This window comes from Poecilia formosa, unplaced genomic scaffold, assembly GCF_000485575.1.
Source record: "Poecilia formosa unplaced genomic scaffold, Poecilia_formosa-5.1.2 Scaffold488, whole genome shotgun sequence".
Taxonomy (NCBI): Eukaryota; Metazoa; Chordata; class Actinopteri; order Cyprinodontiformes; family Poeciliidae; genus Poecilia; species Poecilia formosa.
In genome coordinates, this window is record NW_006800427.1 from 152103 (window position 1) to 178866 (window position 26764).

The 26764-nt window shown below is 39.5% G+C and overlaps 2 protein-coding genes across 3 annotated transcripts in view; both read right to left on the minus strand.

Moving 5' to 3' along the window:
* epsti1 (epithelial stromal interaction 1) overlaps positions 1–12865 on the minus strand; it is a 23780-nt gene extending 10915 nt beyond the window's left edge. Inside the window, exons 1-7 of one of the 2 annotated variants that reach the window (XM_007578690.2) lie at positions 12538–12862; positions 8722–8780; positions 8552–8635; positions 8387–8463; positions 7241–7324; positions 4153–4226; positions 1813–1888 (exon numbers count right to left, since the gene is read on the minus strand). In XM_007578690.2, coding sequence (XP_007578752.1) covers positions 1813–1888; positions 4153–4226; positions 7241–7324; positions 8387–8463; positions 8552–8635; positions 8722–8780; positions 12538–12692 — 609 coding nt within the window. In that variant the 5' untranslated portion in view covers positions 12693–12862. Of the gene's footprint in view, positions 1–1812; positions 1889–4152; positions 4227–7240; positions 7325–8386; positions 8464–8551; positions 8636–8721; positions 8781–12537 lie in introns of both variants that reach the window. The other variant, XM_016664468.1, reaches the window with a different exon arrangement.
* A 1482-nt stretch (positions 12866–14347) lies between these two features.
* On the minus strand, positions 14348–26115 carry idh1 (isocitrate dehydrogenase (NADP(+)) 1). Its single transcript, XM_007578691.2, has 9 exons — positions 25976–26115; positions 24561–24701; positions 20468–20759; positions 19325–19427; positions 18147–18324; positions 17919–18070; positions 17689–17829; positions 17439–17601; positions 14348–15201 (listed from the first exon to the last, which is right to left on the minus strand). The coding sequence occupies exons 2-9, from the start codon at positions 24680–24682 to the stop codon at positions 15108–15110; spliced, it is 1245 nt and encodes a 414-aa protein (XP_007578753.1). The 5' UTR covers positions 24683–24701; positions 25976–26115; the 3' UTR covers positions 14348–15107.
* Positions 26116–26764: the final 649 nt, after the last annotated feature.

Genomic DNA, 26764 nt, shown 5'->3' on the forward strand with positions numbered 1-26764 from the left:
GAGGCTGTTTATTTATACACAGTTAGAGAATGGTGAATTTACAATGATTAATAACAACTATCTAACACTTAAATGAGGTTATTATTAAACTTACCTTTTATTATATCCTTAAGATTATGAGAATGCGGGAATTTTCCAGCTTGGTTCCCAAAGCAAAATCACACCGGAAGTAAAGATACCCAGTTTTGAGTTATGGCGGCCATTGTCTGACGTCACTGTGAAAAGGGTCTATTGGACGTATTTTATGTTGATATTTATCTCAATAAATACTGTTATTGATTTATCACCCAGCTCTACATTGGACTGAGAAGTAGTTTGTATGATGAGCACATGCAGTTCCACCAGATGTTTGCTAACTGCTGCTGCCGCTAGTCTGGAGGAGCTGTGTGGGGGGCTGCAGCTCCAAGGATACAGGATTTTGGAAATAGGCAGCACTTTGTATGAGGTCATACATGAAAGAATCCAAGCAACACTCCAACATGATTTTGATGAGGGAATAAAATTATAATATGATGGAAAACAGGTCAGTTTTTTGGCATAATATCCCCGCTTAAATGAAATGTCCCTTTTTATTTTCACCAAACTGACCAGAGTCAAGCCACGTTGAAAAAACTCATCTGTGACTTCAACGTGCTTAACACTGGGATCCCTGCAGGATGTGCACTCAGCCCACTGCTGTTCCACTGCAACCAGAGATACTGGGTAGCCTTAGAGAACCGATTAGTTGAATTAATCAACTGATTAATTGAATGAGTTTGGTGAGCTAATTGAATAAATAAAACAGAAACTGAAGCAAACATGACCTCCTACCAGCATCCTCAACTTTCATTTTATTGTATTTTAATCCTCCTTACTATGAAATGCCAACAAGTTTCATCTGACATGAATCCATTTGGGACTCGTGTAGTGAACGCAGATCAACCGGGTGTATAAATGTAGTTACTGATTTTTATTTATGTATTTATTTAGTCAGTCATCAAATAATTTGCTTTGAACAGTTCAAACCTCTCCACCAACTCGAGCATTTTGACTGAGAAGGCACAAGGCTTATATTTGTGCCTGTATTAAACGTCAAATTCAACTAAACTGCCTCTGCCCCTCATGAAAGAAATAAACAATGCAGTCGAGCTATTTTCAACAGCTCAGCAGAATTGAGAAGACGGTTCCACAACACAGGAAGGAGAAAACCCAAAAGTACAAGTTGACCTGATTAACTGACAAGACACTGAGCGCTGGTTGAAGAGCCGGGGCTTTTCTGCAGGTACGTTTACCGCTACAGGGTGTTCCACTCACTTGTTTTACACACAATGCGCACTTTACTCATGCCGCACTCTAACTCTGTCTCCACTCAGTGTGAACTCTGGGAAGTCCCTTGAACTCTGCTAGCACTCTGTTCATTCCCTCGCAGGAAAACCAACACAGAGAGTAAAAGAGAAGTCTGAGAAAAAAAAGAGAGGAGGGGCGGGAGAATGAAAAGACAGTAATAGGAGCAGACGGAGAGACAACACAGGGCAGTAAGAAGTGGTTTATCTCTCTCTGCTGGACATGATCTCCATGTCGGCCAGCTCTGACCAGGAGATACTGCAGGTTCTCCCAACCTGGCCGATATGGGACAGGACTTGGTTTTCTCGCGGCCTCAGTCGGTAAAAGCACCGCGCCCAGAAGTATTTACTCAGAAAACAGGCTGCAAAGGCAGATCTATTGGTGCTAAAGTCCCACAAAGATTACACGGCCGCAACGCAGCTCAGTTCTGAACCCAGAGGAACACGCTGAACACTTTGGTTTGCTTTCATGTAGACGTCGGCAGCTCACCGTGGTCGATGTGTGTGCAGCACCGCCGGACGGAGCGGCCGCTCTCTCGAGGTTCTGCAGAAAACTGTCATTTTTCCTGCAAAACATGAACACAGCAGCCGCCCGATCAGATCAGCTAAACCGATATGTTTCCACAGGGATTCATCAAACATGGATCAAAGCAACACATGACAGCATGAGAAAAACCTAAAAAACAATTTACATTTTTCATAATATGCTGTCTTTCAAGAAGTGTTTCTTTTTATTTTCACTAAAAACCCGTCTCTGACTCCACTGGGACGCCTCAAGGGTGTGTACTCAGCCCACACTGATTATCTCCAAATACTTCCTGGATCTGTGTGTACATGTTCCCACTGCATCTCATCTTTACTGATCAGTTTTACTTCTTCACCTTTCTGTCTGATGTTTAGTGTTTTTTATATTAAATAAATACCTGACAAATTCTGTTAAGCATAATGCCAAAATTATTAATGTGACAAGTGCACAAGTCCCTGTCTGGCAGTTAAATCATAATGATAGGCGAAGGCAGGTTTCTACAATCGAAGACGTTAAAAGCTAAACTAAGCCAAGACGAACTTTATGGAACCACGACTGAAAGATGTTCAATCAGGTCTTTAAACTTAGAAAAACAAAAAAAAACTGACATATTAGTATTTATTTTTACTTAGGAGCTGAAACAACAGTGCTTTTCCAAAAGAAATGTAACACTATTGTTGTAAATATTGGCCTCTCTGTGAAGTTAGAGAAGAGTTATAGAATATGACTGATTGATCTCATCTGATCACATTTAAAATCTGAAGGTGGGAATCCATCCATCCATCCATCCATCCATCCATCCATCCATCCATCCATCCATCCATCCATCCATCCATCCATCCATCCATCCATCCATGATGTACAGAACTAGTAGGGCATTTATTTAATCAATTGATGTTATTTTATTAAAGTATTTAAATGTAGTAATTTATTATTTTATTTTTCATGTATTTTTTTGTATTTTTTATGTATTTTTTTCTAACAGATCAACAAAAAGTGGTAAATAATTGTGTAGTCAGAAGAAACCAATACTTTTTTATTACTAATTACATGTAAAAAGAGTAACATGCATGTGCATTTAGTCCTTTTAACCCTGATGCCCCTAAATAAAATACATGTGTGTAACTAAATCTCATAAATACTGTAATTACATTATTCTTTGAAGGCCTCAGCATTGTCTTTCTCAGAGAACATTAGTGAACAAAGAGCATCATGAAGACCAAGGAACAGGTCAGAGAGAGGCTGTTAGCTGCGTTTCCACTGACCGTATCGTTGAGCAAATATGGAATTCTGAAAATAAATTAGCTTAATGGAAACATGACAATTTCCTTTTTTTTTTGTTTGCATTACGACGAGGTGGAATGGAAACACGTTTCTCACGTAACATGAGTCACGTGATCAACAACCGGATGTTACTACTGGCAGAAACGACAAAGAATCGTCCTACCAGGAAGTGGTAGGAAGATGATGGCACGGCATGTTTTTTTTAAAAGACTTATCACATGAACAAACTAATTCACTGCGTTTCTTCTTTAATGGAAACACGGCGATTGCGATATTGTCGTTTTTCGAAATTAACGGGATGCTGACAAATTCTTGCGTACAACGCTAAAGGAAACGCAACCTGAAAATGCCAAATTTCACAGGTCGTATGGGAAGCAAAACGTACAAAACTAACACTGCACATCAGACTCAACACTTCATCCCTGCTGCAACAAACCTGAGACTGGAGTGCAGGTTCAAAGTGCAGCCTGAGCTACAATGTAATGGCCTACATCAAAGCATGTCTAATTAAACTAAACTACCCCTCCCATTCACAAGGAGTTCAAAGAAAGAAGGAAGGAAAGAAAGAAAGCAAACGATGCAAAGTTCAGAGCCACAAATGACTGAGAGCCTATGGCAGCTGATTTGACTGGGTTTGCACTATTTCACAGAAAGGAACACGATGAAACGTCAGTCTGGACTGGAGAGACACAAACCAGAAGATCTGCAGCTGTAACCGCAGTGAGAGGTGATTCTGGGTGTATGTAGTACAAATGGTACTATTACTACAAAAAAAAAAAAGCATCTTCTTCCCATCTTACAGTTCTGCTCTGTGCTGTTCTATCACATTAAATCCCGGGTTATACATTGACGGCTGTGGTTTGTGGTGGCGATGTGACAACATTGACTGGGGAGGCTCACACGATGGAGAGACGATTGTGTCACCTGACGCTGACGATGCATTCATGACTCACCTTCACAGCGGAGAGGCAAGACGCAAACAGACCTGTGAGAACCAAGAGAGGGAGATCCTGGCCTGACCTGGTCTGATCCGAGTGGAACAGCTCCCGCCTCCTCTGGTCCTCCTGCCGCCTCTTCAGCTCCAGACGTTCAGCCTGAAACACAACGCAGTCAACACTCAGCACCACAGGCTGCAAAACACTGCAACCCAACAAAATGAATAATAATGTTGGATTTTTTTTTTTCATTTACGCACAAAGGTTTTTGAGCTTATGCACCCAAAAAATACGCTTCCCTCCTTCTAATTCTCGACCTCAGCGCAGCTTCTGATGTCGCTTGTCGTTCATTCATGTTCAGGTTCAAAAGTGTTTGTTTTTTTGTTTTTTTTGTGTGTTTCACTTCTCAGTTTCTGCCTTTTACCAGTATTATTGCTACTGCTATTAATAAATCCAGTAGAGTTACGTGGTCGTGGTGTTCCACAGGGATCCACGCTTGGCCCTTTGAATTCAGATTTAACACAGATGTGTGTTAAGTACAAGAATAAACTGACCTTAATGCACAATTTTCACAATTTCCTACCTTTAATGTAACAAACCTGCTGCACAATTCAACTGAAAAACAAATGTGTTAGAGAGTCAAATGTAAGAGGATTAAAAAGCTGCGCTAACTTAGAGGTTAAAGTGATTGAGCGCCTACAGTCAGTATTCTTAACTTCACACTCTTCATCAATTATGCTGAATCTGACTTTCTTTTTAAAAATCCAAACTAAAAGTCCAGATCTGGCTAAATCCTCCAAACTCTAATCGGAGGACGTTATTTACACTATGAAACATGGGAGTGGCAGAAGCATGCTCAGGTCTTATTTCATCCATCCATCCATTTTCTGAACACCCTTGTCCCTCAGTGGGGTCGGGAGGGGTGCTGGTGCCTATATCCAGCTAACGTTCCGGGCGAGAGGCGGGGTACCAGGTCTTATTTATTTGATTTAATTTTTTAATGAAGGAGAATGAGATTTTTGAGTCCAGGAACAGATCCAAATCCACACTGTAAGAACGGATCGGAGGAGTTAGAAGTCAATGTGTGGACTCGCCTGATGGCAGTCTGACAGAGATTTGATAAGGAATAGAGGACAAATATTACCAACACCGCCAAGCCAAGAAGTGAGTTAAAGGGGATGCACACCTCAGCAGTAATGTTAACTTTTTAATCGATTCCGTCTTACATTTGCTTTTTAGTTGAACTGCAAATGATGAATATGTGACATGTGGAAACATTATAGAATGGTTTATTATATTCTCATATTTTCCACCTCACAAACAAACAGTTATTCTAATACGGGTGTTTAATCCGCACTTGGGCTGGGTGTTGTTAAAAGCCTCAAAATTCAATTGTGACTTCAGTATTGATAAGTAGCATACGAGTAATTTATCAGATTACTTTAAGTAATTTGGTGTGTTACTTTTTTAATACATCATTTAGACCTGTTTTTTTAGCAGTAAAATATATTACCTGCACAATAATTAACTGAACCGTTTCAGTTTTACTAAAATGAACAAACCGGTCATATTTTTGTAGAAAATAAATCAGTAGATCACAGTTTGAGAAATAATATTTTGCTTTTGAGAAAAAAAAAATAAGTAAAGTTTGAGGTTCTAGTTACTCCAAAACTAAGATGAATGCAAACACCATGTTGATAAATGAGAATGTATGTTTTGTACCTAACATGCTTTTAATACGATGTTATTTAACTGTAAAGAATGTTTCTCTAACAGATGAAAACAAAACCTTACCAAGTAATTTTGGTCCAGTTTCTACTGCAAATATTTTAATACACTTGAAATAAGACAAAAAATAACTTACAAGTCACTTTTCAGCAAAGTATAGACGCGTGTTTGAAGACAATATTTCCTGAATTTTGATGAAAAATAACCAGATATTTGTCCCGTGTTGTAAATGAATAACTGAATTATAATTGCCATGAATAAAGCTCTTTATGCATTAAATATTCTCTTTACAGAGATTTCGAGAGAAAATGCATTTATCAGTTAGAAAAGGTTTTATAGTTGCATCACATTTTTTCATCCTGTTTCTAGTCTGTAAACTTTTTTTTCAATGCATCGCCATGGGATCACTGCATGTCCAGACTGTGGGATCAGTGATGCTGGCGGTCTGGACATCTGGATCATACAGACGGTAATTAATGTGAAATCAGGACGTCGTCTTCCCGAGCAGGAAAGCAGCTCGGTGTCCGCCGCTGCCTTGTCCCGTCACGTCCATAATCTGAGATCAGACTGTTTCTCAGCGCGGGTTTATCAGCTGGATTACCGCCGCGTTCCAATGGCGCAACGTGGTAGAACGGTCTCCATGGTTACCAGTTTGGCGTCCTACGGTAATCGCCCAGAAACACGTCTGACATTCATTCCTCCACAGCCCCATCCGTCAGGTGTTTCTGCAGCCTGATGCTGAGACAAACGGAGACGCTTCACTGGACGCTTGTCTCTGCTGACACCTACAGGCCAAACCTGGCAGTTCTCACTCCTCATTATACTGCACTAAATCACAGCTTAAGTTTTACTTCAAGTGAACTAAGACATTTCCACTGTAAACTAGACAAAAGACACTCTGTAAACTGTTGTGTTTTTGCAGTGCAGTGCCACCAGAGCAGAGCTTGCTCAAGATTGGCAGCAGGCGTAAAACACTGTGAGGAAAAGAGTTTTGGACAAAAGAAGAAAGTTAAGGACGCTGTGGGAGCTAAAGTTATTTCCTCCGATTGTTCTGGAAAATCACTTGTAAAAGTGAAGCACGGTGTGTTTACCCACAATTCCCCCTAATAACACTTTTATGAATACAGATACGTCTTTCAGGAGGAACCTCTCCCATCGGCCTGGTGAGGATCTGTGGATTGTCCATCAGGATGGACAATGGCGACACTAATAAAAGTGATAATGAAGAGCCGCAAAGATCGGAACGTTTGGTCAGGAAACTCCCCACATGACGACCGCCATCACAACCGGCTGGTCAAAAAATGTGATGTTTTTGTTGGTAAAAGAAATGGAGATGTGAAAAATAAAACCCAGCCCAGCAGTCCTTCAGACTGTGACATATCAGACATTTCTGCTGTGGAGATGATTCTGATTTTGTAAACTGCGCGGTCTACGTCTGGACTCACCTTCTCCCTCTGTGTGGCCTTCATCTTCTGCCACTCTTCCTCCTCCTCTTGTCTCTTCCTCTTGTCCATGTCCTCCTTTTTAAGCTGGGGGAAAAAAAAGGAACTCCAACATGAAAGGTCAGATAAGATAATCGTATTTAATCACGTTGCTTAAGCACGCTCAGACACAGCATTTCAAAACCTATTTAATCAGCTGCTCTGTCTCTGATTTGGGAATTATGAAACAGGACTCCACAGAGTTACCACAAATATTTGATAGGTGAAAAAAACAAACAAAAAAAACAAAAAAAAAAACAAAACCCAGATTAGGATGTGTCCAAGTGCCGGAAAAAGTATTTACATCCCCGTTTGCAACATGACTAAATGTTGCAACCGCAAATTTTGAAGATCTTCCATTAGGGCTGGGTGTGACGCACCAAGGCGTTGGTTTTATTGGCATTTTATCTGCCAATAAAACGAGTATTTTTTCATCGATATCAAGAAATTATTTACATAAAACGAGCTCCTATCCAGCTCTGGAATAGAACGCCGCACTGAACCCCACAGAAAACCTCCTGGTCATTCCACCAAATCTTCATTTCTGAACTCTTCCTGAGTTTAAAACATTATTGTTGTTTCTAAACGAATATGAACTTGATTTATTTGCATTATTTGAGGTCTGGAAGCACTGAATCTTCTTCATTATTGTGTCCATTTCTCATTTTCTGCAAATAATTACTGAGATCTTTGCTTGGAATTTCAGAGACATGTTGTCAGGAGTTCGTAGAATAAAAGAACAAAGTTCATTTTAATCAAACATAAACCTGTAAAGAGTAAAATTGGGGAAACCGATCATTTTAAGTGGTCTCTTAATTTTTTGCTGAAAAGTTACTTATACGTTAATTTTGTCTTATTTCAAGTGAACTAAGATATTTGCACTGGAAAAATACTTGGTAGAACTGTGCGGTTCTGCAGTGTAGTTCCACTGACAGATTATTTCTCTGATAAGACATTTTTCCATGTCATAAGTGAAAAGATTTGCGAGTGAAACTGGTACTTTTCCATCATTGCCAAGGATTTATTGATTTAAAGCAAGAAATAGAAACTAGACCAAAAATACTTGCTAAGATTTTGCCTTTTTACAGTGTATAAGGGTAGATAATGTACCTTCTTCTGCAGACTGGAGCCTCTCTGGTTGGTAAACTGCCTCTGCCTGGCCTCGGCTATAGTTACATCCCCTCCACCTGGATGGATCAACAGACATCAGCGACTGCAAAGTGCCGATAATCCCAGTGATCCCCAGAATGTAATGAGGCTGATCACAGTGATTACCCAGCCTCTCTGGAGCGAGGTGCAGCGGACCAGGCCTGTGCGCCTCCTTGTATCTCTGTAGCTCCTCCGTTTCCCTCTGAGCCACTGCGGAGCAATTCCACATCAATCACCGGAAGCAAATTTGCCAAACGTTTACAAAGAATCAAACCAGCTTTAGGGTGGATCATTACTTTCTTTGTTCTTGCTCCGGCGGGTCTGGTTGGGCGGAATGACGGTGAACGCTCCTGAGCTGAGACACAAAGAGCTGGTTAGGGACGAGAGCGCTGACTCTAATCCGGCATTTAGGCAAAGTTTGAACAGGTGCTGCAGTGTCAAAACACGATTTTACATTTCAGACGTGTGACTCGTTCCCTCCTGAAGATATAATGAAAGCAACACATGTATGCTATTTGTCCTTTGTCTAAACTAACGCAATAATTCGCAGCCCATTCTGATAGTTATCCATCTGCAACACTTAAGAAGTTCTGTTGTTAAGGACAGCAAGTGATCTTGGGCTTCAGTGGGTTTAGTCTCATTCCTAATGATGATGATGATGATGATGATGATGATGATGATGGGGCTAAGTAAATAAAAACATTTATAGGTTTGATTTTGTTGGAATTCTTACAACTATGTATCAGGGTCATTGTAGACAGAAAAAGAGGGGGAAAGAAAAAAAACATACACATTTCTAAGTTTCAAAATAATTTTTCTTTTTACTTTTTGAAACTCATAATTTACCATGTTTTTTTTTTTTTTTTTTTTTTTTTTCAGAGAATAGTCTCAAAATTTCTGAATTTTTCTATTTATTCTTTTGTTTGACTATTTAAGCTCAGACATTTCTTTGATGTTTTTCTAGAAAGTTTCAGAGATTAATTTGAAAATTTCTGAGCTGTTTGGTGGAAATTCACTCCTTTTGTTCCTTGCTTTTTCTCCGTCTCCGCGATACGCTGTCGTAAATTCAAATGCCTGAGTGCTAAACTGAACATCCATCCGTTCATCCAAACCTGCTCGTACCCTCGGAGCGTCGAAACGTCAAAGTTCTTGGACGAGACAGATGAAAACTCAGATTCCAAAGGAAAATGACATCAAAAAGTGAAAGAAGTCAAAATATGGTGTGAGATTTTAAAGTGCAGCACTGCTGGTTTTAAAATGTAAATACAAACGTTGGACATGTTTTAGTTTAACTTTAACTTCACTGCAAAAACACAAAAATCCTACCAAGTATTTGGTCTAGTTTCTAGTACAAATATCTTATTATACTTGACATAAGACAAAACTAACTGATAAGTAACTTTTCAGCAATTTATGGTGTTATATGGTGAATTATCCCTTAATATTGATATAATATTGATTGTACTAGTTCCACTGGCAGTTTTTTTTCTTTTTTTTTTCACTTGTAACATTGAAGAAATGAAATAATCTGTCGGTGGAACAAGTACTTATATCAATATAAAAAAAATTAAGCTCCTATATCTTCTTGAAAAGTTACTTGTAAGTTAGTTCTGTCTTATTTCAACTGTACTAAGGCTACTGTGAAAGAATATTTTACTCTATAGAATATTTTTACGATTATCTGAGGAATTGGATCTTTCTCTCTCTCTCTCTCTGCCATTCGCTCCAAAACCGTGACGACACGATTCCGACGCCAGAAAAGCTGTCGTAGTCCAACCATCGCACCACAAAGTTCACAAACCCTGACAAAACACAGCACAATTCAACGCCACGCTGCTTAGCACTTCAAAACAACTCATAGGCAGAAATAACAGCGCTGCCCTCCACAAATAACGACCCGGCAGGAACACGGCGCGCCACATAATAAAACATAATTTAACGAATCTTCGAGGCAGATAAATTTTCCTCGAGGAATTTTAGTAATCGAGGTACTCGAATCATTCGAGGAATCGTTTCAGCCCTAAAATGTACAAAGATCAATAAATTTGACCAAATCACTTGGTAGGATGTTGTGTTTTTGCAGAGTTGTTCTCTCAAGTGAAGCTCCAGAGAAAGATGATTTTTGTTTTTTTTCTTCCTGACTCTCAGAACATCCTGCTCCTCTGGCCTGGAACAGAAACGCTCAGTGAACTCATCCGAGATCACTTTAACAGAAACCATCCGACTTTACACCAAAGTGTGATTTCTGTTTCCTCTGACCGTCTGTCCGCGTTCCAGGGAATCTGCTGGAGAAGGGTTTGGGGGCGATTTTGTTGATAATTTAACAGAAAGGGAAATGCCAACAATCAGAAACCTCCGCCCAGGAAGAAAAGCGAGCTGATGATTGTGGTCAGGGTGTTTAAAATCGAGTCGATTTCTCTGTGGAACGGAGCCATTAGTGGCTTGTTGTCAGCTTCCTGCCAGCGTCCGGAGAGTTTTCACATGGAAAAGCTTTAAACCTCTGTCATGTTTGTGTTAGGTGAGTATTTATAGGCCGCAGAAGTCCAGCGTGGGTCACAATCTGAGGCCAGCCTCTTTTGAAAAACACAAACGTAAAAATCTGAAAAAGGAAAAAAACCAACAAATCTATCTGAATATATAAATAAAAGCTCCTCATGTGTTTGCCTTGTTGAAAGGCAGATTTCTTTGGGCGATCAGCTGCTTTTCATTTTGGACAAGAACTTTTTTTTTTTTGGTCTATGCTAAGCGAAACAAAAAACGAGACACTGATGGCTCTTTTTTTTTTAAAGTGTTTTCTGTATTTTGCCAAGTTTAAAGAAGGAGTGTGCAAATAAAACTATTGAATGTCTGTGGTTCTGTTCATGATTTACTTTTAATACAAACCAAAAACAGAGTTTATAAAGGAGGAATTCCATGAAAAAAGCACAATTTGTCTCCCTCTAGTTGTATTTCATAAAACAGATCATTAAAAATATCTATTTTGTCTAAACAGCCTTATATGTACGTTAAAATGTATGTAATTTTATGTAGCTTAAAAAACTTGAGAGCAATTTTATTCTATTATGAGAAATAACACAGTTTTCAGTTCATAGGGCCTATTTAGAAATGTCTCCTTGATGCATTTTTTTTTATGTTTAGAAAAATGGTGTTAGTTGAGTTTTGTCTATCAGACCACTGAATTAGATCACAACTCCTCCATTAAACATAATGTCTGTTTAATGGCTTTGAAATTGTAAAAATGTGAGATTTATTTTTGCCATTTTCACTTTTAAAATAATAGGATAAGTGTGGGGAACATTTGATTAACATATAAGTATTACTTTCTTTAGAAATACACTCTATAATCATAGTTAAGGAGTCTCAATAGAGTAAGTGACCGCATCTGGAAATAATAACACGTAATAATGGAAACATAATCCCTAAGATGGAAAAAATAAGTTTTTGAGGGGTTTTTTTTCTCTGATGGTTAACTTTGTCCTGCAATTTGGTAAATAAATAAATAAAAAGGTTTTGGAAATAGCAAAGCTCAATTTGGAATGACCTGTTTTGTACCCAAGCTTTTGTTTAAGTATATTTTTATTTGTCGGTGAAAGTATTATAGCTTTGTAGTGCAATTGATGGGAGTCACGCCAAATAATTCAGAGGATTACAAATGGACATTACACACCTTTTAACCCCCGTGGGCTAAGGCTTAACGTAGCACAATACAAAAAAACCCTCTGAAATCAAAGTTATCTTTCGAAAACTTTCCGTCTTCTTCTGTTAAAAGCATCCAGTTAAAGCTTCAGAGTCTAATTAAGACTTAGTTAGCTAAAGATGCTATTTTTTTTGTCCTTGCTATACTCAGTCATCCAGCGTTTGGGAGGACACTAGGATTTACCACACACCCTGAAGGCAACGTTTCTAATTGCATGAAACGAAACTGAAAGTAAGTTGAGGAAAACGTAACTTTCAGTAGGATCAATTTTCATTTAGCACAAAATTAAAAACGACACCCTTATACGTAAACAGACATAGAAACGATATTCTTTGCATTTCTTTCTTTGGTTTTTGAATATCAGTCACCATCTGGGAGTCACTTGTTCATATTAGTTGAAGGTGTTTTTACTCACTACTGTGGCTGTCGGTCTGCCGCTGGCTGCCTTCCCACCGCGGGGGTTTGTCCGTCCATATGCCGGGCCTGCGGCTCCTCTCCGGACGCTCCCGCTGCGCTCTGGCTCGGGTAGTTTCTCCCTCTGGAGTTCACTTGGTTGGGTTGAGGGTCCATGATGCGGCGGGCACCGGCAGGTTCAGAGACGGTGAGTGAGAATGAGGCGGATGCTGCTCTATGCTTAGAGTAGCTATTCTGTTTTCAGAAAGATCCTGCGCTGTTGTCACCAGTCATCTGTTGTCAGCTGTTTACTGTCAAAAACACGAGGGGAGGCTTTTCCTGCCACAGCGCCCTCTGCTGGACAAACACAGGCCCTTCGGTTAATGTTTTTTTGTTTCTGCTTCAGGTTTTATATAGTTGCAATTTTAGAGCATATTAAGATTATTGTAGTACAAAAAATATGTCTTTTGCATTCCTTGTTCATATGTGTGATTTTGTATTTCTATCATGTTCGGAATAAAAATATTTTTAAAAATTGTATTTATTATTTATTAAAGGCAAACGGAATGTGATTCAGTAAAACTTATTAAACTAATATAATCACATCAACTTTCACATTATTACGCTGTAATAAAACTGAACATAGAATACTTAATATGTCAATCAGCGGTGTCCAAAGGATGGCTCTGGGGCCACTTGCAGGCCTCTGAATGATTTTTGTTTGGTCTTCGACGACAATTCAAGAACAACAATTAGGTTTGCCAATTTATTTAAAAAAAAAAAAGGCAATAAAAATACATAGGTGTAACATAATGTATTCTTTTTTTTATCATCTGTTTTTTTTTTCATGTAGTTTATTTTGATTCTAAATTGGGCCATAAAAGTTCCAAACCTTTTCCTGAAAAGTATTTCGCGATGGATGGATCATCAATTTACTAAACTTATTGTCTAAGTAAAGCAAGAGCGAGCCACTTCCTGTTGTTGTTGCTGAATAAGCAGAAACAATTCATACATGGAGTAATTAATAATTTTAAAAAAACATAGAACATTGTAATCTTAATTGTGTCCATGTTATTTCTATTTCTGAGCTGACAGATGGCTTTTCAACAGAGATCAGACTTCGTCGCTGCTAAATCCTCCCAGTTCATTTCCAGATTTAGTCAAACGTTTCCCACTCTTTGCTTATACAGCTATGTGAAAAACTATCTCTACCCTTACGGGTTTCTTGCAGATTTGCGCTCAAATTTTTCAAATGATCTCATTTTGATATCAAAAGATAACTTTATTACATACAAAAAAAGTTTTCATACAATGACTTAAGGGTCACAACCATCCTAGAAAAATCTCCCCAAAATGTAATAATAGTTTGTGCCACCCAACATGGTAACAACCAGTCAGTAGTTGACAGATGTTAAGACTTTGACCATGTGACTAAATCAAATTTAGCTTTAAGAAGTTAATTTTAAGGATGTGGGGGTTAAAATAAACCGGCAGTAAGAGCTGGGTTATGTTTCATAGCTTTCTTCCATCGAAAATGCAATTATTTAAAACCATTTCAATTAATTAGGTTATTCGTGTCTGATATTAAAATCGGTTTGATGACCTGAAACAGATAAATGTGACAAAAAGCAAAAAGAAATCTCCAAGAGGCAAAATAATGTTCTTACTGCTCTGTAGTAATAAGTTATTTTATTTTTTATCCAATAAATGATAAACTGCTGCTGTTTTCAGTATATTCCAACATAATCAGGGACACTTATGTTAGTTATGTGTAAACTCTGCCCACTGTACTGTAATGTGTGTGTATTGTTATAAAATGAACAGTTTTCAACTTTGTTTTTGGCAGACACATTTATTACATGAATGTTATTGCTGATGCACACACACACACACACACACACATCAAGGAAACGGCAAATAAATACATCTCTTTGTTAAGTCAAGGATAAAATCTAAAAGTAAATATGCTGGACATTTAAGAGTTTTTATTGGTTATGAGTAGTGTGCTTGCAAACCGTATTAAAAAGTCAGATTTCATGAAATCTTTACAGTTTGTTACGTTTTCTGAGTTACGAGATGAATAATGTCATGGAATGTTTAGTCGCTCGGCTGAAAGCTGACAAGTCTCATTACTGACAACACCGGTGACTGCGCTCTGCTTCTCTGGCTCTCCAGCTTCACAACGGCGCCTGAGGTTTTCGTAAAACACGAAGAGGCAACGGAGATGAACAGTATCCACACATGATTTCGATAAAAAAATAGCAAATAAGGCAATGATGGTCCAGAGGTTCTCTAGCAACTAGCGTCCCCGAGCGGACATCAGCGGGGAGCTAGTGCAACCACAGTGAAAAAAACAACGACACTACGCCTTAGGGTCAGAGGTCATATTAGTTCCTGGAGGCTGTTAATGTCTGGGTAATGCAGTTCTGATAAATGACGGCGCACCCTCCTTGATCAACCCTTTGCTACGGCTAAGACCTTGTGGAGTTCCTGGATGTTTGGCCAACACTCAGCTTTCCGGAAGGTCATCCCTCGTGTGCGTGGGCCAGCGGTGTGTGTCTGTGTGTAAGTGCTGCAGCTGGGGAAGTGGGATCACAGTTTGGGTTGTGTGGCCAGCTTTATCTTCAGGTTCTCTGCCAGCTTGTCCAGGAACTCAAAGGTGTTCAGGTAGTCGCTGCGTGTCACACTGCAAAATAACAAACAAAAACAAAAACAGGAGAGAAGGTCAGGGAACTGAATGACTTTTAGTCTTTACCAACCCTGACTGGTGGATTAGCTGGTTGGAATTGAAAAATCCTACCTTTTACAGATGAGTGAACGCAACACACCTAAATACTACAACAGCTCTTTCCTGGGTTGTCTAGCTGACCCGAGCCATTTTCAGTATCCGTGACTGTGTTTCCTTTGACTATAAAATTGTGCAAGTTGACATTACAAAAATAAATGTGCTTAAGGGAAACATGCCTTCAAAAAAACCCACATTTTTAATCAAAAGTTTTGGCGCTAGGATGAGTTGGTTTTTCAGCCAAATCAAAATTTGTATATTTTCCACAACTGCAACGGGAACACTTATTTGCATCACATAAGCCACATGATCATCAACCGGGTGTTACTACTGGCAGAAAAGACAAAGAAGACGACAGGAAGTGGGAGGACAATGATGGTGCACCATGTTTCTTTACGACTCATCATGTGAAAAGCTTATTCATATGTGATTTTAATTGCTTTTCTTATTTAATGCAAACACTACACCACGATTGTGAAATTATGGTTTTTGACATTAGCTGAATTCCAACAAAGTTTTGCACACATCTGTAGTGGGAAGGCAGCTGTTGAGATGTTTTTAAAAAGAAATTCAACAAGAGCAAAAAGTAGACATTCAAGAAAGAAAACTTAATTTCCTACACATGAAGAGTTAAGATGGTCTAAAATATAAACTCCGTAATTCTCTTGTCTTTCTTCTCAAATTTTACCTAGATCCTGTTTAACTGCAGAGCGGTGCAACACCCACTGCTCTCTCAGACAGTGACATCACCTCTGACCCTAATACATCATACAAAATCCTCATAAGATTATAGCTAAATAAATAAATAATTTAACAACCAAATACATAATAGCGATAATCTTTAATAGACGTGAATTTTTTGTTTTTCTAAAGATCTTCTGGAAAAAAAACGTCTTGAGAAATGACGTTCGTTACATTTTCAGGCGTCCAAAATGAACTTAATGACCTGTAATCTGTCCCATAATGCCTCTGTATTTGCTGATTTTCTTTTGCGTGAAGCAAAAGTCCCCTCTGTTGGAGAGACCAATATTTAATGTGACAATAAACATTTAATCTTTTAATTAAAATATCCTGACAAAGGAGAAGACAACTGAGCTGATCTTGGTCTATTGTGATGAAACTGCAACTGTTGTAGTTCACTAGAAGATCTCAGTGGACTTCACCCTGTGGACCACAATGTTCAGGCAGACCGTAAAACATTGACAGTCAAGGGAAAATGTGTTTTTCCGGTCAAGGTCAGTGATTTAAACAGCTGAAAAGGAACATGGCTGATAGCTCACAATAATCTTGTTCAGTTACTCCCAGTACGAACATCAGGAAAAATTTTTTGCTCTCCTGTCTATGGAAAAAGCATGAATATCTTGTGTTTTAGTAAAAGCATGACACCGTGGCTGTAATTCATTGGTTTGCTGTTAGTATTGCTGCATCTCTAGAGAACAATGGCAGAATTCCCCCCCCTGCCAGTGTATTATAAGTTACTTGGGCCCCCACCAGGCTAAGCATTGCTTATTTGTTTTTGTTTTTGTTAATGTTTGCATTTTTAAGACCTTATAGTCGGTATTCAAGCATTAATCTTCCAATAACACATACAATTATCAAGTGATATTTTCAAATTTCCTATCAACTTTATACATTTTTAAACTCAAAAAACATGGCAGGCCACTGAATGAATGACTGTCGTAGCGCCCGAACCACTGGGCTTAGCAAGTTTTCTGGGGAAACTGAATGGCACTCTGCGACATTTGACCTGGACCCATGTCCTGTTGCAATAAGACCAGTTTTTGGTCTTTCTACCAAAAACTGGATGACGAAAGTCTTCATTCTGGTGGTTAGGGTGTTCAGTGTTCATTTTCTTTGTTGTCTCAGTTGTTTTGTTTCTATATTTGGGATATCTAAATGCTCTTCATGTTCCAATGTTAAATTTGTTAGAAATGAAAGTTTATTGATTTTTATGCATTATTAAACCATTATATTGGCAATCGTCTCAAAACAACATTATCGTTTATTGCAATAAGTTCTGGGATAGTTTATCATCCAGCAACATTTGCTATTGCTACCTGCACCATAGTACCAGAAAGAGATTTACCCATAGAGCTATGAGTTTGTCTCTCTAATAACGTGTGATGGACGTGACTCACTTTGGCATTCCTTTGATGCAGATGGCCAAGTCCTTGGTCATGAATCCAGCCTCGATGGTTTCGATGCAGACGGCCTCCAGAGCCTCAGCAAACACCCGGAGCTCTGCGTTGTTGTCCAGCTTCGCCCGATGGAGTAGACCTCGCGTCCAGGCGAAGATGGAGGCTGAAACAAACACATCCACAGCGTGAGGACAGACTTCGGTCAAAAACACCAGGGCGCATATTTGTGTAGTAAGAATATTCCTCCGACCTATGGGGTTGGTGGAGGTTTCTTTGCCCTGCTGATGCTGCCTGTAGTGGCGCGTCACCGTGCCGTGCGCGGCCTCAGCCTCCACAGTGCGTCCGTCAGGACAGATCAGAACACTGGTCATCATGCCCAGAGAGCCGTACCCTGAAAACAACCATCAGTCACGACCTTCGGCTGGCGTAATCGGGAGCAGAGGTTCCTTCACTGTTCACCAAATGGATCGTTTCACCAACCTTGTGCTACAGAATCCGACTGCACGTCGCCGTCGTAGTTCTTGCAGGCCCAAATGAAACCTCCCTCTGATTTTAAGGCCTGGGCCACCATGTCGTCGATGAGACGGTGCTCGTACCAGATTCCTTTGGCCTCAAACTGAGCTCTATATTCTCTGAAAGACACAAGCAATCCCCTTTCAGTTCTGCGTCGGTTTGCTTGTTATTCTCGGAGTTTAGTCAAGGTCTCACTTCTCATAGATCTCCTGGAAGATATCCTTGAAGCGACCGTCGTACTTCTTCAGAATGGTGTTCTTGGTGCTGAGGTACAGCGGCCAGGCCTTGGACAGAGCCATCTGGAAGGAGCTGTGAGCGAAGTCTCGGATGGACGAATCGGTGTTGTACATCCCCAAAGCCACACCACCGGTACCTGGACAGACACAACAACATGAACCGCTCACCCTGGATGTCCTCATGAAGAATACAAACACATTCAAACTGATCAAAATGTTGAAAAAAAATACTATAAGATATCTTGTTAAAATATTAAGTCCATATTAAGTGTCATTAACACCATCAGGTAGAAATTGATTCAGTTTTAAAATGATCTTTCCTCGGATGATCGGAAGTTGATCTGAAAGCTGCAGTATCGATCACATTTTTGATTTTTCTCAGTTTTCTAAAAATTATTTGCTCTCATTTATTAAAAAGAAGAGTTTGAAAGCAGTTCGTTGAAAAAAAGCAGGTCAACTTATGTGAGACGAATCAGTAACACTTTATTTGAAAGGGTGTGCGTAAGACTGACAGGGTAGTCATAAACATTTCATAACAACGGTCATGAACATGAAGGAGTCCTCATGAATGTTTACGACCATTGTCACAAAGTGTCATTCTGTAAATAATGACACTTTTAATGCAAAGTTGCACTAAAAGTTGCATTGAAAGTCAATTAAAAGTGTAAACTTTGCATTATTCAGACAACAATTACCCTTTCAATGCAAAATGCTATTAAAATTTGCATTAAAAGTCCTTGAAAAGTGCCATTGTTTACTGAATGACACTTATGACAACAATCAAAAGCATTCATGAGGAGTCTTTCTTGTTCATGACAGATCTTATGTCATGTTTATGACAGTGTCACATCAGTCTTGTGCACACCCCTTCAAATAAAGTGTTACCGACTAATCTGGATCCTGTTTGTAGAACCTGGAGAAAAGACAATGGCTAAATGAAAAGCAGGGAACTCGTGCAAAGTTTCAGGGATGTTGAACCACATTTGATTTGAGTGAAGAACCTCTACTCAGCAAGAGCAACTCGATGGTGAAAGGTAACGGTGCCAAATCTGAGATGTTTCTGTGAAATGATCAGCTCTTTCGTATGTCGTGTTGTGTTGTGAGTTTGACTGCACTGCGACATGACTTCCTCTTTACCTTCAAACTGATGGACGACATATTTGACCGGCTCTCCGTCTGTGGGTGTGTAGATCATCTCTACTTTCCCAGGCCCTGGCACTACAAAGTCAGTGGCTTTGTACTGTGGAGAGCACAGCGAGGAGGAGAGAGTTAGCAGTGTACTAGAACCCAGCGAAAAGTACAAAAATGACAAGCGTCGTGCAAAGTTCATGAAACAGCCATAAGGACGTCAGCAGGAAGCGTCAGCCGGAGTATCTAAGGCACATCCATTATGTAACCAGCAGGCTTTCTTACCTTTCACCTACACCAGAACACACAACTGTTGACTCTGTCACTGAGCCATAAACCAACCTGCTACCCAGGTGTGTGACCCTAACTCGTCAAGGCAACAGAGGCAGGTCCAAAGAGCAGGGGATGAAATTTAATTATTGATCCGGAGTCTCCTGGCAACCCCACAGTGTCTCATCCAACAGTGGATCTGAAATCGCTCATTAGTACACAAAGTGCTGTTCTAGTGTGCTTCAGGAGCAGCTTTGTTAGGTAATAAACCAGCTGGTAATATGATTCCTGCAGGGCAATAAAGCAATAACAATATAAGTCACAGTTCACATGTGATCAATATCAATAGATAATACGTCTGATAGAATTTTCAATAGTTTCGCTGAACTCCGATCCAGAACAGCACAGCATTGTGGGGAATGTAGGCAGAGGAAAGGCTTTAGCCACTCAACCTGTCATGGTTCACTCGATAATATTACCTGCAATAACCTGAGCTAGCAGGAGCATGCAGGCATTAAACAGGAGGGGTCCCAGGACTGAACCTCAGGGTGACTTCTGTTCACTCCAAGTCATTGGTAACCTAGCGACAACTTTTCGAGTAACATGCGCAGCAGCAGTTCCAGGTTTGGCCACTGTGCCTCATAGCTACTGACAAATAAAAAACACTGGAGTGGAGTGAAGGGAGAAAATGGGTACAACAACTGGAGAGGAAACTGTAGACAAAACGGGAATATCACGTCACTAGTTTCAAAGTATTTCAGATATTTACAACAAAAAAAAACTAATCAATAATTATCCATCTGTCGTGATATGTTTCAGCTGTTTTGCAGTTTTCTGGAAGCTTGGAGGAATCTCTATTAGCAGTGCTGAGGAGCAGCTCACCTGGTCTCCGTGTGCATGCCTGCCGATGATGATGGGCTTCACCCAGCCGGACACCAGGCGGGGGATGTTTTTGCAGATGATGGCCTCCCTGAACACGGTGCCTCCCAGGATGTTCCGGATGGTCCCGTTGGGCGAGCGCCACATCTTCTTCAGCTTGAACTCCTCCACGCGCTTCTCGTCCGGCGTGATGGTGGCACACTTGATGCCCACGTTGTAGCGCCGGACCGCCTCCGCTGCCTCGACCGTCACCTGGTCGTCGGTCGCGTCTCGGTTCTCCATGCCGAGGTCAAAGCTGAGCAGGACGACAACAAGGAGACCGGAGTCGAGGCTGAATTTTAGCCAACGGCATGCAGAAAGTGGACATAAAAATTGTAGGAGGTATTCTGTGGTAGAAGCATTAATGAAAAGGACAGAAAAAGTTTTTAAGAGAGCTCAGTGAGTTTTCAGAGGTCTTTTAGAGTCCATGACTTCAAGGGTCAGCAAAACTGAAACAGACAATACAGAGCTACCCATGTCATGATTTGATCCGAGAGGCAAGATAATGGCATCCTTGGACGAAAACAGTCGAGTTTGAACAGTCCTGTTCTAGATCATTCTACAAAAAACAGAGGCGTCGTCTCATCTCGAGAAAGTTGATTGTTGTTTTATGTCTGTTCTTTATTCAAGTTATGGGACATATGGAATCATGTGATCTACTTGGTTACAGGAGAGGTGTTACGTTTTGCTTTGTAACCTAAATCCAGTCCTGACTCTGTGAGAAAAAGAACCACAGATTTCTGTTTTTATTGAATAATCTGTGATCTGCACATCTTCTAGCTAAATGTGGCCAAATCAAAGGATTTAAGCCTGGAAGACACTAAAGATATTTATAATCTCTGTACCCCGGGCATAGATGGGTCACCAATAAAGAGGACGCTCTGTTGCCATTATTATTCATGCTTCATTAGACACAATTTAGAAGCATGCCTGGAGCGCCAACTAGCCAGGCACTGATGGGAGCTGAAGCCACTGCTTTGCTTAGCTAAAATACTGAATATTAAACTACTATGAATGGGTTTAGAAACAAACTTACTGTCAGAAGAAGGAAGCAACGTTAATGTGAGGTGAAAGTGAACGTGAGCTTGCTTTCAGCTACAGAATAATTCAAACAGCCTCTGGGGCTCTGCTCGCTCCACACTGCAGATAATTACAACTCTTCAAAGAGCCGCCACAGAGTTCACACCAGGTCCATTAACACCATGTTCCTCTCTTAGACTCCACTATTAGGGTCTTTAATGAGGACTTTTTTAAAAGACCGAGACACAAGCAGTCCTGTGTGCAATGACTGACTGACTGGTTACACATGACCTCCAACAAACCAGTAGAACCAACACAACCAGATCAGATTCATTTCCTTATATCAGTGTTTTCCCAAAGCTGCTCTTCAAGGCACACTGTACAGCTGTGGCGTTTCCCTGCTTCAAGTCCAGTTTATTTGTATAGGCAGTTCAAAGTGTGTTGCATCATAAAAACACACAAATAAAATCACCAACTTTTGTTATGCTTGGCCACATTTTCAACATGCACCTAATTGCAACTGACGGCTGGTTAACAGGCTTTCACTGAACTGCGATAATCTGAATCAGGTGTGTTAGAGCAGAGGAACATTGAAACATTGCAGAGCAGTGTGTGTCTAGGACCGGGGTTGAGAAGCACTTCGGCTTATTGTAGAAGCCTGAGAGCGTCTGTGTGCACTCGCTGCCTTTGTTTGAAGAGGTGACCTTTTACCTAGTTTTCCCTCCCCGTTCTGCAGAAAGTTTAAACCAGGAAACAAAAACTGATGAATACAGAGCAGAGGACGGAGTCACCAGAATAAACTATTCATTTAATTGGTTTTCTCACCTTTTTTTAAGCTTGAATTCAAAAAGCTATTTGTTAGTTTTACTGAATCAATAAATATATATTTGTCCATTTCACAAACATCTACAAATGGCTGATTTGCAGTCGTAACGCACCACTCCATTCCAGCAACCAAAGTAGGCAGATTTTACCATTAGCACTTCTGTCCAATGATTTACAAATCCATCAACAATATGCAAAATAATTTCTTTTAAATGCATTAAAAAACCCTCCTTTTTTGGAGGTTTAAAAACACATGAAGCTGCATATATTTTATGCATTGAATTGAATAAAAACCAGGAGAAAGTCAAACATTTATTTGTGTTAATGAATGGGAATGATCTAGTCATCATTGCTTTGTTTTCTGTTGGATTTAAAACCTGCATCGCTTTTGTTTTCTTTTATGGTAAGTGCTTGTTGCAATTATTTGATAAATTGAGACAAAGTTTAAGTGAACCATTCAGTTATGTGTTAAAGTTACTGTGGGGGCAGGGAAGGGTCTGAATCAAAGCAAAGAAAACATGAGAATCAGCCAGGAAAAGTCTAATCAGTGCATCTGCAGCTATTACATTATGTCACTTTAATATCACACACTTACTCTACACACTTCCTGTTTCACCTTTCACTGGGGTTTAATCATTTAAACTAGTGTTTGCATGGACAGTTTAGAAATTTTGGGATTGGAAAGCGGTTTGACTAAAACACTGAGATGGAACAGAATGTAGGTTATAATAATGTGCAAGAAATTCTGTAAACAGTTAAACATCAATGTTAGTGACTTCGGGCTCTGAGGACTGTTGGTGTGGGTAAAATATTGACTGCTGACACAAACTCTACAAAATCATCCCTTTGTGAAATGGTGTAACCTTAAGTTTACTTTTTGAGTTGCTCAATCTCTGACAGTTCCACCTTCTAAGATTGTATTAGTGTAACAAGGTCAGTATTACACAATACTTATCATAAATGCACTTTCAGAAATTGATCACAACAGATCATTAACTTTTTTATGACCTCATAAGAAAAAGAGTGATGAAATATTTTTAAAATGTATGCTAAAGTTCACCAAAAAAAGACATTCAAAGATAAAGAAATGTGAGTATTATGAGCTTTATAAACATGACAAAATGGCTGATCAAAGCCTCTCATCAAAACAGAAGGAGTTAAATTAAAAAGGGTTTAAGGTTTAAAAACAGTCTCAGCTTTATTTAACAGCTTTGAACATTTCCTTTCATGTCTTTCGTTTTGTACTTCCCATGCTGTGATTTGTTCTTTTCGCTGGAATGAGTAACATGCTAACATTGAGCAACTGCAGCCAAACTTTCCACTTCACAAACCCACTTTAAGAGGAAACTTCTGTAAGAGTTAGCTCTATCTGAGTTAAGTTATCAATGCAGCCATAGTGTTGCACTGGGATTTATATTGTGAAACATCCAAAGACATTCCCAAGCTGTCTTGTTTAAAACAAACTCCCCATGAAGAGTTTAATGAAAACAAGCTTTACCAGACATGCAAGATCTGCAGGAACAGTCACTTCATGTCAGCAGTTACAGGAGCACCAAACAGAAACGATTGTCAAGTTTGCTTGTTTTTTTACATTTTGAATGCTAATCGAGAGGGGAAAAAGTATGATGGCACAGTAGAGCTATTGCAAATAGTACATTTCTGCCAGAAAACTCAGAAATGTTCAGGTTAATCGCAAAAACATTCCAGAATAAGCGAGAACATTTCTGAGCTCCAGTAGTTGAAAATGTTTGACATTTGGAATTTTTCAAAGTTTCAAAATTAGAAATAATAATAATAATAATAATAATAATAAAATTCTAAAAGTTTTGATTTTTTTTTTTTTATAGAAAGTTTCTGAGATTAATCTCAAAATTTCAGACTTTTTTTTCTTCTGCAAAATTTCCCTTTTTGGAGCTCAGAAGTTCCCTTTTATTTTCTAGAAAATTTTAGATTATTATCAACAATTTCTAGCAAATTTTCAACTTTTCAAACTGAAATTTCCATGTTTTTTTCTAGAAAACTTTTGACATGAATCTCAACATATCTGAGTCATTTGGTGGAAATTTACTCCTCCTTTCTCTTCCTATCTAAAATGACCCTCAAGTACCATCGTAAAAAAGTGACAGTATACCTCCTATTTTTTGGTGTCATGTTTCGATTTTGAAATCCTGCATCACATTTGAGGGTAAAACAATCAGCGACCTCCTCTCACCTGTGCAGGTCCAGCTCCAGGTAAGGGAAGATCAGCTTGTCCTTAATCAGCTCCCAGATGACCCGAGTCATCTCATCGCCCTGCATCTCCACCACCGAGCCGGCCTTGATCTTCTGAGACATCTCAACACAAACACACACACTGTGAAGAAAATAAACGCAACAGATTGTATTTAGTGCCAACCCAAAGAAAGGGGGCCGAACACACAGCTGCTGTTACAAATTTTAAGAGTTGAATTCAAGGGAAATGTGAGAAATTTTTTAAGAAATTCGGAAACTCTTCTAAAAGTTTTCCTTGTAGTTATAAAACATGATTGAATGGTTGCGGATGACATCATTTTGCTGAAAACAGTAATTATTTTTGTAATATTACACATATTACATATTGGCTGTACAAAAAAAAAAGCTTTTGTACATATTTCCTCTCAAGATTAGATTTTGAGAAATAATTTTTGATTTCTAATTTTACTGCTGAAGGAGACCATCGTTCTTGATGTGGCAGTGGCCAAAATCGATATTTCCTGGTCAGATGTTTACAAAAATCGGTGATCGGAAAAGCAGATCGGCGCTTCTCTCGTGTTTTAATTGTCTGAATTAAAACAGAGGGATCAGATGTTTGCTCTCTGTGAAATAATCTCTTCGCATTATTAAGTGGGCGCAGCCTGAATAATGACTCGGCATTCAATTTGCACTGCCAGATTTACCCCATAATAATCCTCTTACATGGTCTTTTGAACAAGCCATATAAACATATGCTTTACACATGCACTGACTGAACAGTATGGAGGTTCAAAACAAAAACAAAACAAGAAAATAATAACAATAAAACAATAATTATTTCTGCATACGTAAAAATGTAACATTTGCAGTAAGCCGACAAAGTTGAGGTTTTAGAAGAAGTTGCGCTTGTTGACATCTGCCCCTGTTTGGTATAATTACGCGGTGTTCCCAAAGCTTCCGGGTCTGCTTCATTATAACAGAGGACGAGAAACACCGCTCAGACGGCCAACAAGCAGTTGGTCCATACCTGGAAAGCAGGGACCGCTAACAGAACCAGCTGAGCAGAAACGATTCTGATAAGCAACTCCTTGAAACATAAAACCAGGAAGAAGTTTTCTAAGGCAGCTCAGGGCCTGAATGGACTCTTTGTGCTAGCTGCAGCCTGCACCCGACCAAGAACAAGGACCTCCACAGAAAACACCGTGTCGTTTTCTGCTTTCTCCAACACAAGCATTCTAAAGCACGACGATATAACGTCATATTTCGTATTGGGGGATAGAAAACTAAATGTTAAGCTTTAGCAACAGAACAGGAAGATGTACCGAGATAAAAAAGCAAAAACGAGAGCATCTTGCTTCCCCATAGTTCGACATTATCTAACTTTGCAGTAGCCAGTGTTTAGAAAGAAGCGCTTACCTTCAGTTCAGGAATAAAAATCCACAACAGAGTCAGAGACGACAGGGGGGAACCGGACGCAGTGATGTTCGGACCGAGGTGACAGCGGATCAGGCTGCTCAAGCTGAGCCGGCGACTTACAACGTCCCACCTCTCGTTGACAGAGAGCCAATCAGTGAAGAGCTTACGACTATCGCGCCAATCAGATAAGCCCACATAAAAGGAGGGTAACTCAGCGCTCTGATTCGGCCTTGCGATAATTCACAAATTTGTGCCTATCTACATCCACGCCCAGTGACAATCACTGTACTGTGTCGAAGTACAACTGTAAATAATAATAATAATAATAATAATAATAATAATAATAATAAGAAGAAGAAGAAGAAGAAGAAGAAGAAGAAGAAGAAAATTTCTTAAGAAATTTACACGGGGCCACCCAAAGTGTGTCCGTCTGTTGAAACTCAGCAAAAAAATACAAACAAACAAAAAAACATAAAGTAAGCTATAAAAAACAAAACAAAAATTCACATAATTGTTTAGGGAAGATCCTTTATATCACTACCACACCAAACAAAACCAGATTCACTGCCCGCAGGGAGAAAACACATGCTTACAAATCTTATGCAAGGTATTGAGCAATGTGACTGTGTGATAGTTTCCTGAGGGTGGAGTTATCGGCTGGGAGTGAAACAGTGACTTTTGCCCTAAATGCTAGATTTACACATGTGGACATAATTCTGTTAATGAATGAAAAACCCACAATGGTCACTGAAATAACTTGAAACTAACAAAAGTAATAAATAAAGACTT